Source organism: Centruroides vittatus, unplaced genomic scaffold (assembly GCF_030686945.1).
Source record: "Centruroides vittatus isolate TY-2023 unplaced genomic scaffold, ASM3068694v2 contig_1916, whole genome shotgun sequence".
Lineage (NCBI taxonomy): Eukaryota > Metazoa > Arthropoda > Arachnida > Scorpiones > Buthidae > Centruroides > Centruroides vittatus.
The window spans coordinates 144,558-159,162 of NW_027121179.1; the positions used below are offsets into that span (position 1 = coordinate 144,558).

General features: G+C 31.5%; 2 protein-coding genes across 3 annotated transcripts in view; both read left to right on the forward strand.

Annotated features, from left to right (window-relative positions):
- The first annotated feature begins 2,042 nt into the window (after positions 1–2,042).
- LOC136970338 (uncharacterized) lies at positions 2,043–6,942 on the forward strand. Its single transcript, XM_067264772.1, has 6 exons — positions 2,043–2,158; positions 2,864–3,202; positions 4,624–4,814; positions 5,002–5,123; positions 5,620–5,792; positions 6,602–6,942. Exons 1-6 carry the CDS (start codon positions 2,077–2,079, stop codon positions 6,856–6,858), a joined length of 1,164 nt encoding a protein of 387 aa, XP_067120873.1. The 5' UTR covers positions 2,043–2,076; the 3' UTR covers positions 6,859–6,942.
- A 2,297-nt stretch (positions 6,943–9,239) lies between these two features.
- The window catches only part of Cdc27 (cell division cycle protein 27), a 50,599-nt gene continuing 45,233 nt past the window's right edge, over positions 9,240–14,605 (forward strand). For both annotated transcript variants that reach the window (XM_067264723.1, XM_067264724.1), the window contains exon 1: positions 9,240–9,431. In XM_067264723.1, coding sequence (XP_067120824.1) covers positions 9,408–9,431 — 24 coding nt within the window. In that variant the 5' untranslated portion in view covers positions 9,240–9,407. The remainder of the gene's footprint in view (positions 9,432–14,605) is intronic.

Genomic DNA, 14,605 nt, shown 5'->3' on the forward strand with positions numbered 1-14,605 from the left:
ATACGCGGTGTATCTCAGATAGGCATGGCCTCATCCCTCACTATATGGTTGCCCCAGATGGCAGCCGATCGCGCTGGTGGACCCGAAATCGAATTCAGACGGGTCGAAAACCCCAGGAAAATTTCGGGTGATGACGATCATTTATACAAACTACAAAACTGCAGAAATTCCAAATCAAACATATAAAGAAAATATTAGTTACTCAAATAAATTAATTTTAAAATTTATTAAATAATTTTTAAACATTTATTAATAATGATAAGAAAAAAATTCTTTAGGTGACGCCACTATCTAAAATGAGTAACGCCATCTTTAAATACAGAATTATTAATTTAAAAATATATATAATCCATAGATCTGGATAAACAATTTATCTGTAAAATAAATAATCAATAGTATAAAAAAGTATTTAACTAAATATATATTTAAATCTATACTAAAACGAACTTTACAATATATAAAATGAGTGCAACAGTAACAGTATATGAAACTTTTATTATGTATTTATTCATAATGTATTATTATTATTTACAACAGTATTATTTACAATATAATAAAAATAAAAGTTTTGATTTTGGCGATGACCGGATACACGTTATTATCTGTGGCACTGATCCAAGGATCAAGCTTTACATAGGTCACTAGAAAAATAATTATATCATCACGAAGCGTCTCGTCGGGCGTATGATACGTTAACAAAACTTGAACTGGAAATATAAAATATTAGAATAAAAACACAAGGACTTAATAGTTAAACATTTTTTCCTGTATATTTAATTTCCATACTGGCATTTTTATATATTTAAATCTTGATAAACCACAATTATACAAAGAAAATGCATTCAAATTTGCATTTAACATACGTTGTGGATCAATTATTATTTTATTTGATAATCAATTAGTGTTATTTTATTGGTTTACTTTTTAAAATTTGAATGCCTTATAGGCGTTAGCCCACCGCTCTGGGAGATCCCATAATAAAATTCGGGCGGTAGAAAAGGAATTTTTCGAGAGTTAGCCTGCTCAGGATACTTCGGTATCCTGAGCAGGCCAACTTAAAAAGTCTTCTTACTTTTAGCGACCGGATGGCTGAGCGGTCAAGGTAGCAGCCTACCGCTCTTGGGGGCCCGGAATCCGGACTGGTCAAATAGTCTCTAGGAATTTTTTGGGGATGGCCCGACCGGATATGTCGACTCCTTCCCTCACCCCATTATTGGCCTGGCCGAACTTATAATGGGCTTGCTAAATGAGGTCCTCTTAGTGCCCACAGGGCGTAAAGAATCGAAAAATAAACAAGATCAGCAATAATAAAAAAAAAAAAATAAAAATATTTTAATCATTAATTTCATCAATTAATAATTTAAAGTTATATTGATTAATTTTTAATTATATAATTAAATTTAATTGAGTATCAATTATAAATTTTGAAGTTAAATTATTAATATAAATTTGATTTTAATTCTAATTAGTTGTCCATTATACGGATGAGGTGTAAAAGATTTAGTGAATATAGTGGAATGTAAATATATTTTCTATAAATTCTCCTTAAATTGAATTATAAACAGTAAATCCGGAGAAATACAGCTTAATTTCCATTAATTTCTTAATCAAATTGGATAATATCTAAGGAATAAATGGAAGAAATTGGCTTTCGAATTAATCGAAAGTTTCTCCATATCTTTCATTACTGTAGAAAATTACATTAAAATAAAAAAAAATCACCTCCAACTACGCTACACTATTTAAATTTTCTATTGTGTACAATCCCAGGAATCACCCATAAATAACACGTACATCAGGTACTAGTCTCAACACAAATTGAGTTACCACAAAAGACAGGATGTCCTTATATTTCCGTGTTTTTCCTGCACTATTTTAGAATCTTCCTGCCAATGATGCAGTTTTGTCTGGATCTAAACTTCGTCCACGTCATGCATCCCGATACACATTAAAGTAAGTTTTATAACGTATTTATACCTTTATTTTTTTGAATTTTTGATGAAAAATATACTGTATATTACAACGTTCTTTTTCAATATTGTCTTTTTGCCCGTATAGGTTAATATTTTTCTCAAAATGCTCTTGTTAGTACTCATCGCCATTGCTAAAAATGGATGCTTTGTCACTTCTAATGAGATCACTCACCCTTTTGATCAAGGTAAAATATGTATTCAATTGACAATTTTGATTATATCTAATTGAATTTCTTTCCCCTTTTTACATTTATATTCGATTTTTTTTCTGTCTGTGTTTATTTGATTTTTGAAAACTGAATCTTTGCCAAAATTTGTAGAAAGATTTTTGTAGATTTTTACAAGGGACTCTCTTGGTATGCTCACACAACATATGAAATTAATGACTATTTTCCTTCTAAAAAGTAGTTTTATATTTAAACCTGTATTATGACAGTTATACTACTATTTACGGATCAGTTCTGTTAAAAATATTGAATTTTATATAATAATTTTATTTGTTATCTTATATTAATTATGCTTTTAACGAAATTAAATTCTGATAAAGACTTTTGTGAATTACAATGAAATGATAAAGTGAAGCATGAAATTAAATAGTTCAATTGTGCCATTATAATGTTTATTAAAAAATAAATAAATAATTTGATTAACTCCTTTTCTAATTTATTTTTTACATTCAACGAATGCAATTAAAACGTTCCTTGTAAAAGTTTACAAAAACCCTCAAGATTTTCGTGCATTTATCTTTATAAAAGTAGAATCCTTGTAGAACTTTTTATGAGGATTCTATTCCTGTAAAAATATATCCCTACATTAAGCATCAACTTTACAAAATATAGCAATAACAGTTAATGATTTCTATAAAATATCAATAGAAAATTTTCATTTAGGAATGCAAATAACAGCAGAACCTGGATATAGATCGGTTAAGTTGAATTGGAAATTCGAAGACGAAGATCGCCCATTGCATTTCCTCATTAAATATTGCGAATTAGTTTGGAGTATTAAATACCGTTGCAGAAAACGTTATCTTTCGACAAAAGATAATCCTCCAACAGATAATGGAATTTATCACGCAACAATTTATGATCTAAGAATGTCAACTAATTACACATTTATGATAGAACCTCAAATATATGAAGAACAACTCACAGAAAACGTATTGAATAAGTTTAGACAGAGAGCTAAAGTATTCGAAGTACCAAGCATAACTGTTACTACAAATGGATGTAAGTTACTTATTATTATTATTTTAATTGTAAGTGCTTGTAATTATTCGGAAACATAGTTATTTCGCCTTATAATCACGAAACTGGTCCTTTTTTCTTTTCTCATTTCGGCAAGCTTGCAATAAAGCGGTAGGGGTTTTAAGAGATGGGGCCTGAAGCATTTCGATCAAATCACCCAAAGTTTTACCATATTCCTCAACACCTGGCCGCTTTTTCGTGGCCGAACCTATAATGGTCTTAATAAAAGAGGTCCTCTAGCACTTTAGGGCGGAAAGAGTTTAAAAGAATTTAGAGAATTCGACTCGAATTCAAACCCAAATTCCTCAAAGCAGCGAGCACTTACGCTAATCGATTTGGCCTTCGAGCAATTGCGTGTTTTAGGCCATTATTTTCTTAAATAATGGGTTTGCACGACGGCAGAAATTTATTTTCGATATTTACGTGATATTAGCAAATCAGGACGACCGATCTGAATCTCTTTTATTTTTTTTTTTTGTTCAATTCTCATTCTTTAAATTACATTTTACTGTCAGTCACGTTAGTACCTCATCAATCATGTTAGTTTATGAGTTGTATTTATCTATAGATTTCATTGTTATTTTCATATCTTGAATTAAAGGAACACTATAAAATGTTAAAATTTTTAAATCTTTCTTAACTCTTTCCGCCCTGTGAGCACTAAGTGGGCCTCTTTTGTTTGTTTAGTTATGGCAACGCAACACTTGGGCGATTTGCCTAGGGGAGGTGGTCTTTTTAAGGGAAACTGGCCTCTATTTAAGCGTTACAGACGTGGAGAAAACCCGGAAAACTCCACGTGGCCAGCCCATTCGAGCGAGGCGCGAACCCACGTCCTAACTCCCAGTGTTCAGGGAACGAAGACCTCTTGGTCACTGGTGGGCCGTGGGCCTCTTTTAGCGAGCCCGTTATGGGTTCGGCCAGATCCACAATGGGGCGGCAGGGTGGTGAGGGACGGGGACCGGCATATCCGGACGAACCATCCCCTGAAAAATTCCTCGGGATTTTTCGACCCGTCCAGATTCGATCCCAGGTTCCCCAGAGCGGACAAGGCTGTTACCTTGTCCGCTCGGCCATCCGGCCGTCATTTGGCGACGAATTCTTTGACGGTTGAATGGCCGAGTGATTAAGATGGCAACTTGCCACTATGGTAGATCCGAGATCAAAACCGGACGGTTTGAAAAACGCCAGGAATTTTTCGAGGATGGTCTGTCTGAATAAGTTGGGCACCATCACTCATTACCATCACTCCGTCACTCATTGTGGTCTGGTCGAACCCACAATGAGCTTGCTAAAATGGCCATCTTAGTGTCCACAAGGCAGAAAGAGTTTATAACGTCTATGATTATTTTTATATTATATTTTGTTTAAATATTTTAATGTACCTCAACCATATTTTTATACAGTTGCAGCTGAAATCAGTCGATGCGTTGAAGAATGGTCTGAAATTGCGGTGAGAACGGGTCCTCATTTCGGAGGGAAAATAACAGTAGAGAACAGCAATGATGAAAGATGTTCAGTCTATGGAAACAGAAGCAGTTCGAAGGACATCTATAGTTTGAGAATTCATCATGAAATATGTGGCAGCCACCGAATTGTGAGAATGTGATTTTATGTTAGTTTTCGAATTCATTTATTTATAACAATTCGGAGAAAGCACGTCTTCTCGACAGCTTTAAATATTCTGATGTATCAGGAATGAGATAATATTTTCTCGAGATCTGATTGTGTTTTTTTAAGTTTTATTTTGTAAAACTTGTAAATAAATTATATTATATTTTCAGAATAATTCGGAAATCCAGACAACTGTAGTCGTGTTTGAAAATAAAGATGTAGTGACTCATAACACTCGACGATATCTGGTCCAATGCAACTTGTTACCAAAGATATTTTCCCTTCAAGCATCGTAAGTTAAAATATGTATTGAAATATCTATGAAGAATTGCCAGAATTTATTATCATAACGCTAATTTGTAAGTAACGTATTGAAAAATATTGTCAATCCATCATTAGCGCTTTTTTACCGGGCTGGCCACGTTAGAGTGACCACATGAAGAAAATCTGAAAATTCCGGGAGTCTACCACAAAATAGGACCCAATTTTCCAAAAGAAAGTCTTTCCGGGAATCATCTCACTTGGCAGATTGCCCACGTGTTGTGTTGCCTTATTCCATCAATTCAATCATTTTGGTGTATTTATGTTTTCAAATCTAAAAAAATTTTAAAAACAGTTTAATTTACAGATTTTTCCTTCATATATCTGTATGTTGCTGAATTCACTGTAAATCTATCTCACTGAAAATGAATTAAATTTAATAAAAACAATAAGCCTTATATTTAACTGTAGTTGAAAATATTTTATTTTGTTATTTATTAATTTGTAATATATTTTTCATTTTTTAGAATACATGTACCGAACAATAAAAAAGTCACAGAAACGAAACATGTTCGCTATCCGGTAATGGAAGATTTGGATGGAACTGAAGATGCATTATCTTCGACTTCTAATAATGTCCAAGATTCTAGAATGGATGCTGAACAAAATCACTTCGTGCACAGAACGTTGCATGATGATGGTATTTCTAATTACACAAACCTATTAGCAATACAGGGTTTCCTAAAATAAATGCTACCATTTTAAATTACTGTATGTTAATTATTAACAGAGAAGTATGCGATGTACGCCAGATGATACAGTAACTGTCCGAGTTTCATATCTCATCTGCATTCAGTGGCGTAGCGTGGTGGGGCCCCTATAAGTGCCGCAGGGGCGGCCCGCCCCGGGCGGCACTTATTGGGGGCGCAAAATTTCACAATAAATAATATCTTGTAAAAATACCTAAATAAGGGGACGGCGAAATTTTCCTCCGCCCCAGGCGGCTGACACCAACGCTACGCCACTCTTTGCATTCAAACGTCTTGTTGTTTGCTGCCTCGAGAAAGAACCGTAAACAAAAATGGCAAATCCACAACAGAAACGCCGTTTTATGTACAGCAGTGTTCAGCGAAATCGGAATCGTTCTGTGTTCTCCTGGAAATCGATATCACCGAAGAATGTTTGTCTTACATGATGGATCAGATTAAAATTGTCTGCTAAGCTCACGTTGCACTATGATGAGTAATTTGGATTTTGCAAACCAAAGAACGCAAAACATCTCTGCTGCAGGGCCGATATTTTCGATTACGGCGTTTCCTACAGATAGTATACATCAAGGTGTTTTAACGCAGATGAGAGATGTAATTCGAACAGTTACCCTATCGATTTATGTACACCAGATACCTCTCAGATAATAATTAGCATAATTACAGTAATTCAGAATAGTAGCATTCATTTTGGAAGATCCTATGCATTTGAAACAGTTATTTATTAAATTCATTTTTTCAGTTCCAGTCATTCAAGAAGATCAATTTCTTATTATAACTGTTATCGGATGTGCTACAGTTGTAATTAGTGTGGGCACAGTTTTGTGCGTTATGTTTGGGCCGAAGAAAAAAGCTAAGAACATGTCAATGGATAATACATTTATAAAACGAGATAACATAATGCAAGATAGAAATTGTCCGACTACTTCCGACAAGAGAATTTCCCCCGAATCATCCATAGCATTAACATCAATGCGTTGTTTGAACGAAGTCTCATAAAATTGTAGAAGTTTTTCTATATATATATAATATTACAAGTTCAAATTTTATAAATGCATTAATAATAAAGTCATTATAAACATCTTTGATTTTGTTTACTAAAAATACGCAGAGTTAATTGGATTCTTATAGAAAATAATTAAAGTAAACATTAATTTCGGTTCCTTTTATCAAAATCACATTAAACATCAAATTCTTTTTGGAGTAAAGTTATCATTTAGAACATTTTTTTTATTAGTAAGTAATGCAAAAATATGTTTTAAATTTAAAAACATAGCGGTCTGCCATCTTTCTGAAAAACTCTGAGATCGAATCCGGACGGATCAGAAACTCGCAGGAATTTTTCCATACTCCGTTCAGACACGTTGGGCATTTCTCATCGCTCGGTTGCCCCACTGTGGTTCTGACTGAATCTATAATGGACATGCTAAAAAAAAAAAAAGGTTTTCTTAGTGATCATACGGTGGAAAGAGTAAAAACACAAACAAAAGTTCACGTCTGCTATATTATTTGAGTAAAGAAAGAAATAGAAAATAATAAAAGCTACTTAATTTTATCTGTTAACTGTCTTTCTATTCTGAGAATATTTATATGATAGCGAAGATACGATCATTATTAAAGGTAAAGTAACCGAAATGTTTCAAGCACTGGCGCAACTAGCCCGTGTCAAAAATTTTACGTGCTTCCTCCTTCTTTGATTAAAAATATTATTAGCACAAATTTAATTTTGTGATTTTTGCATCAGCAAATACATATGCTATATAATATTTTGTAAATTTGGAGCTGCTGCTTCCGAAATGTATACATTAAATATATTTTCTAATGAGTTTCGGATGTTAAAAAGTCGAGAACGATTTTGACAGGCGCTCACTTTGCCTGAGTGAGTTAGGGCTGGGTTATAAACTCCGTATTGTAACCATATCGATATCGTATCCTTTAGTGTTTGCAACGTTAATACATATGGCGATAGTTATAAAATACTGTAAGGCCGGATTCGTAGTACGAACCCAACTTATTTAAGTAAAGAAAGAAATAGAAAATAATAAAAGCTACTTAATTTTGTCTTTATTTAATTTTAAATGCAAATTTGACATTTAAGGAATTTTGGCGTTAAAGATCTTTACGAAGAAATCTTTTGACTACTGAAAATTTTATGATAATGTTTTGCATTTTGAAGAGAGCCAAATTTTATCTCAGAGGCTAAAATTTAAAATTTAATTTTTTTTTTTTTTTTTTCGCATCGAAACCTTCGTGCATAACAAATTTGGTTTACTTGATACCAAATTTTTTCTTTATATTTACATTTCTGATTGAACATTTTGTGCTTTATTTAGCTTAACACGCGATAGAAAATTCGATTCCCAAAATTGTGAGTTGGGCATTTCCATAATGGACAAAATTGAAGTAAGACTTACAGTCTTAATTTGTCGTGTTATCTCAAACTAGTCATTTAATGAATTGGCCGGATGGCCGAGCGGTAGAGGTGGCAGCCTACAGCTCTGGGGGACCCGGGATCGAATCCGAACGGGTCGAATAATCCCCAGGAATTTTTCGGGGGGTGGTCCGTTCGGATATGTCGGGCCCCGTCCCTCACCACCCGGTCGCCCCATTGTGGGCCTGGCCGAACCCATAATGGGCCTACTAAAAGAGGCCCTCTTAGTGCCCACAGGGCGGAAAGAGTTAAAAAAAAAAAAAAGTCATTTAATGAAACCAAACGTTCATTTGTACTTATTGTTTTACAAAAACCTTTCATTACAGACTACAATAATTTTTATAGGCTGGTAATCATAATTTTGGCCGACGCCGGATGGCCGAGTACTTAAGATGACAGCCTATTACTCTGCAGACCCGGGATCAAATCCAAACAGTCGAAATACCCAGGAATTTTTATAGAATGACTATTCTAATTATCCATCTTGGATTCGAGAACAGTCGGACGAAAGACTGATTCGTTATATCCGGATCAACAATGACAATTTACGAGCCTTCTGGGATTTTTCAAAACGTCATTGCCGCCTCTTCCATCCATTTGCGCTTCTAAAAAAAATGTTTAAAACGCATGTAAAATGCAATAAATTATTTGGAAATATTATATAAAAGGCATTTTCATAAATATTCTTTACGATAATTACAGTTTAACATCAAAAAAATAATTTTTATTAACCGAAATGTCGTCACCAAACGCGAACCTCATTCATTTATTATTTAAAATTAATTAATATCCCGTTAACGAATCCGAAAAAATTTTTAAAATATCAAAAAGATTCAAACAAGAAATAAAACCGATTAATACCGGACGAATAGAGAGAAAAAATAATAATAAAAACGAAAACGAAAATAAAAGAAAACCAAACGATATATTGTGTTTTTCCGTTTATGACCGATAGTGCGGAGCTGTTAGTTTTTGAATGTTGTTGAAGATGGCCGATGAGCTTCGGATTAGTTAACGTATAAAAGTCCTTTTAACTAATTACAAATCGTACTTTGATATAAAACGGTTTTATGATAAGTTATATAATTGAAAATAGATATCTTTTAATAATAATAAAATGATTATACAGGAGCCAGTTCAGGTAATATTTTCATATAAATTATTTGATTGGATTTTCAAATTCTTAATTTAATCTTACATAATTAATTAATTAACTTCAATAATTGATTATATTATTAAATTTATGCTTGCATAATCTCGTGTTTTATGTAATGCTCAACAATTGAAATGATACACACTTAAATATTCTATACAAAAGCCAAATTTAATCATAATGCTTATTAAATTAAGCATTACACATGCATCTGAGCTTCATTGTTTCTTTATGATTTACTTTACTTGACTTTAATTCTTAATTAATAACAAGTATACAAGTCAAATGAATATATTTACTTAATCAAGCATTCAAGTTAAAAGATTAATTTCCTTATCAACGTTATTCTGATGTAAACAATAATACACTTCGGTGTGGACGCCGTCGGTCACCGACGATATACTTGGTGACGAACGTGACGAAACCAGCAACCGAGAAGGATTTTAATGTGGATGACAATTTGATACGGCGGGAAATGTTTGCTTTTGCGTTAAAATTCTTCTTCGTTGCCAGTTTTTGTTGTTTCGGCCCGTTTATCTTCAGTATAGATGCCATATCAGGTTGCGTATTTAAGCCTTTTTGTTTCTATACTTAAACTAATGACATATTTTTGATTTCAAAACAAAATTTATAGTTTATTACGTATATTTTGGATGGAATCGTGTTTAACGAGGTTATTTTACATGCAATTTAATTCGTCACAATATTGTAAAGAGACTTGTTTCTTTACAATATTGTGATGAATTAAATTCAGTGTTTACATATACATAAATGTGCTGATGATAATCAGCACATTTATGTATATGTAAACACTAAATTTTCTTTTGTTGATATGTTTTCCTTTAAGCTATTTGAGCTTCGGTGTGGATTGTGAGTTGTGACTAATTTTAGAAATTAATTTAATTGTTTGTTGAAAGATTTCTTAAATGTTGTGACACAGAAAAAATCTTTTGATAAAGTATTACTTAGTTGAATCTATCAACTAAATTTTTAAAAGTTATATAAGAATTCAGTTTTGTTCATAAGATTATTAAGTAAACTATACATTTTAAATTAAATATTAATGTATTATCAATGTAGCCAAACAATAAATATAAAATAAACCTGTAGTTATTGATCATATGTGGACAAAGTTTATATAATAGTTTCTTAAGTATTCATTCTCAGTCAGTTCTTATTAAGTCTATTGAAAAAGATTTTTTACTAAGATGAAATGCCATTATTATTATTTTATTGGAAGAAAAATTGATATTAATTTATTAGAAACAATAGTTTAAAATATATGAATTGTTTCTTATGATATGCTTCTATTTAAAAGATTTAGTTTAATAATTCTCAAATGAATTTTTCTCAAAATTCATTTTTTTTAAAGTGACTTTTTATAGATTTAAACGTTTTTCATGACACTAAATGCATCTATAAACAATGTATATTTAAATAGTTTTCTGGTATAGCTTATTTAATATTTAAATTAAAATATTTTAGTGATTTACTTTTAAAATTGATTTATAATGTAATCGATTAAATGAATTCAATGAAATGTTTAAAAAATGAATATACAGTAGAGCATCGATTATCCGACTCAATTGGGGACTGGGGTTGGTCAGATAACTGAAAAGTCTGATAACCGAAAAGTATGAAAAAATACATTATTAGTATAGTGTATTAGGCCTGGTTTAAATACTAGCCTCCCTTTCACGGTCGAGCCAGTGCTGCCAGCTAAAACATGCAAAAATTTAACAAAAATAATATTAAAGTAACCAAGACATAACCAAATATTGTAGCGCCACATCACGAGCGGACATTTGAATTTGCCGACTAGAACGCGGTCGGTTAATCGGGGGTCGGATAACCGATAAGTCGGTTAATCGGGGGTCGGATAATCGATGCTCTACTGTATATTTAATTTAAATGCTTCTTAAAATTCTCTTTTTGAAATGATTAATGTTATCCTGAGTTATATGCAATTCTTATTATTGTTAGCAATTATAATATACTAGAGGCTTTGCTCCCACTTGCTTTATTTCCTTGCCCCACAAATTTTGTATCATTATTCCCAATATAGACTATTAATAACAAAAATTTCAGCACAATTCATTGATTCTTGGTGTTACTGTTTCCACTTCTTTCCTCCCTCCGACAGAAAAAAGTGTGGTGATGATTTTAAGCTAAGTATTTTATATACATATAGAATAGATATTTTAAATATTGAATGTTTTCTATATGAAGATTCTTGTTATATAAGGAAAATTAATTTTATTTTTAGTTAGTTTCTTTCATGTTTTCTTCAAAATGGTTGTATTGTACTATAATCTGGTTTTATTTATTAAATATTCATAAATTCCTTAACACTAAGTTTGTTTATTATAGGTATTAACCTATAATAAAGTTAAAAATTATAAATTTATTAATCTGATTGTTTTTATCTTTTAATATAAATTATAAATAATCAATTTTATTGTTATTAAAATAAATAAAAAATTCTGAATTTATGAATATTTAATACAGTAAAACTTCTCCATATGATCTCACCTATTAATGACTGGATGACCAGATTTTCTTAGATCAGAATTTTTATTCCATTGGACTTTTTTAAATCGACCACCCCTTTACCTAACCAATAACCATCTAAACACAATCTCTTTGTATAAAATACCCTTTTTGAGGTGACCAGTTTCACCATTCAAGATGGGATGATAAAATTGAAACCATGGGTATGTAGGCCTACAATGTACAATGTTGGGAATGTTGCACTGTTGCATTAGGTGTAAAAGTTGATCTCAGTCTTTTATCCTTCCAACTTTAATGTTTTCGTTGTTTTCTATTTGGATCTATTATGGAGAATATACACAATTTGCTGTTAATATCATCAACAAGAAGTTAGACTATGCTTTATTCTTATTAAAGTTAGTGAATTTAATCTTTTCAGTGATAGGGATAGATAAATGGTAACTGATGGCAACAAGTTTAGATGGGATTTGGGGAGTTTTCAGAATTCATTTGACAAAATAGAAAAAAAGTATCAAAGGCCTTGTCTTTTCAAAAATGTTAAAACAGAGAAAGCAAATGTGCATTTCATATTACTTCAAATCAGTGTGCCACAACACACTTGTGTATCATGAGTGTCATAGAAATATTAAATATTTAAAAAAAATTTTGTATGAGCTCTTTTTTTAAAATACCGTATATTTCCGCAGATAAGATGATAGTTGAATCGTAAAAAAAGGCCCCCAAAATCCGGGGTCGTCTCATAGGACAGATACAAAAAAATTAGATTAAAATTTATGTAAATTAAAACCATTTAAAAAAAATGGACAAACTGTAATTATTTACTAGTAGAGAGTAGGGCATGTCCATGAAATAGAATAGCCCATATGACATTTTTGTGAATAGTCAAGGTCATTACCCGAATGCCCGAATCAGTGCAAACGTTTGCAACAATAGCAAGGCAGAAAATAAAATTTGTTCATTCGAAAAATTACAAATAGGACATAATTCCATACATGCTATACAGTATTATTATCTAGATGATGATCGCTGATCTAAACTAAGTTCATAGGACATTGATAGTTTGGGGGTCGTCTTATAGGACAGATATATGCTAAAACTATAAAACTGAAAAAATTTATACCTCGTCTTATCTGAAGGTCGTCTTATCTGCAGAAATATATGGTATTTCATTTATCTTTCATCTTTTTACCACCAGCCAAATGAAGAGAAAAAGAGGTATTTGTTAATATGCCAGTTGTTGCAAAATTTGTGGCATCGGCATACCCCTTCAAAAAGTTGTGTGCATCTATGTGTATATTGGTTCATCAACTCTTTGGAGCTTCTATAAATGTTGCAGCTTACCAGTTTAAAAATGATAATAGCTTTTTATGCATTGATTCAAATAGTCTTTTTATTTTTGTAGTACATTTTTAAAATTGTGTTTTTCTCTTGGTAAGTTTAACTTCCATATTATCAAAATTTTTAAAATCAACTGTAGTTTATTTTAAAAATTATTCTCTCTCGAAAATCATACTGCTGAATTCAAAAGTGTGCCTCTAATCCAAAAAGATTGGGAAACATTGCTTTAAATCAAACATTTAAGACTGTATTCATTACATTTTCATGTACAGTGTACAGAATTATATATAATGTACTAATAAATTAATTTTCTTGCAGTATAGTGTTGATCAATACATAACATTTTTTAAACAGCTTTTATATTATTGCCTACACATTAGCCTATGTAGTGTTAAACTAGAATACTACAGATACTAATCTGTTTTACTACTTTGTATCTATTGTATTTTCATCAACTCCTTTAAAAAGACCAGTTTAAGTTTCAGAGATGGTCATCATAAAGATGTTTTACTGCATATAAAACCAGATTATTTCATGTTTCTTTTTCTAAAATGATTGTATTTTACTGTACAGTAACTAAAAACAAATATCATCTTGTAAAATACACTAAAACTTTAAATATTTAATCTTTCTTTTCTAAATGTTTTTAAATGTGTGAGTTTGAATTGTTTACCTATATTATTTGCCATTTAACATAAAATGATTTAGTATTATTAAATAGGTTAGTTATATTGATAAATTTCTGTAACTAGTTTATAATAATAGTGCAGAAATTCTATCAAATTCAGAAATTAATATTACATAGCATTCTTTATTAGATATTACATAAAATTTCTAAATATGTGAAACTGCAGTTCTAGGAATGCCAAAATATTTAATAGCTAAATTGGCAAGATTTATCTATACTGGACACCTTACTAAAGTTGTAGGCAATCCCTATATGAGTAAAACAAAATGAATGATGCATCTAGGTCCTTTCCTTTAATGACCCTTAGCAATACACTTCTCTAAAGTTCTCTTTATAATTGTTCTAGTTAATTCTGGTTTGGCCAGACATACCAAAACTTGGTTCTGTAAGTAAATTAATTAAATCTCTGCTTATTTCATGAAGTCAATAGTTTTTAACAAACAAAAGAAACAGTGGGGTCAAATATCTGACTATTCTTAAGACCGGCACATACCAGGCACTATAATATTAATATATAGTGCTATAATGCTATACTATATAGCATTGAACAAATGAAGCTCTGAACACTGCGTACAGTTTACAGCATGCTATGTTCTATGTACATAAAGTGATATCATACAGTTCT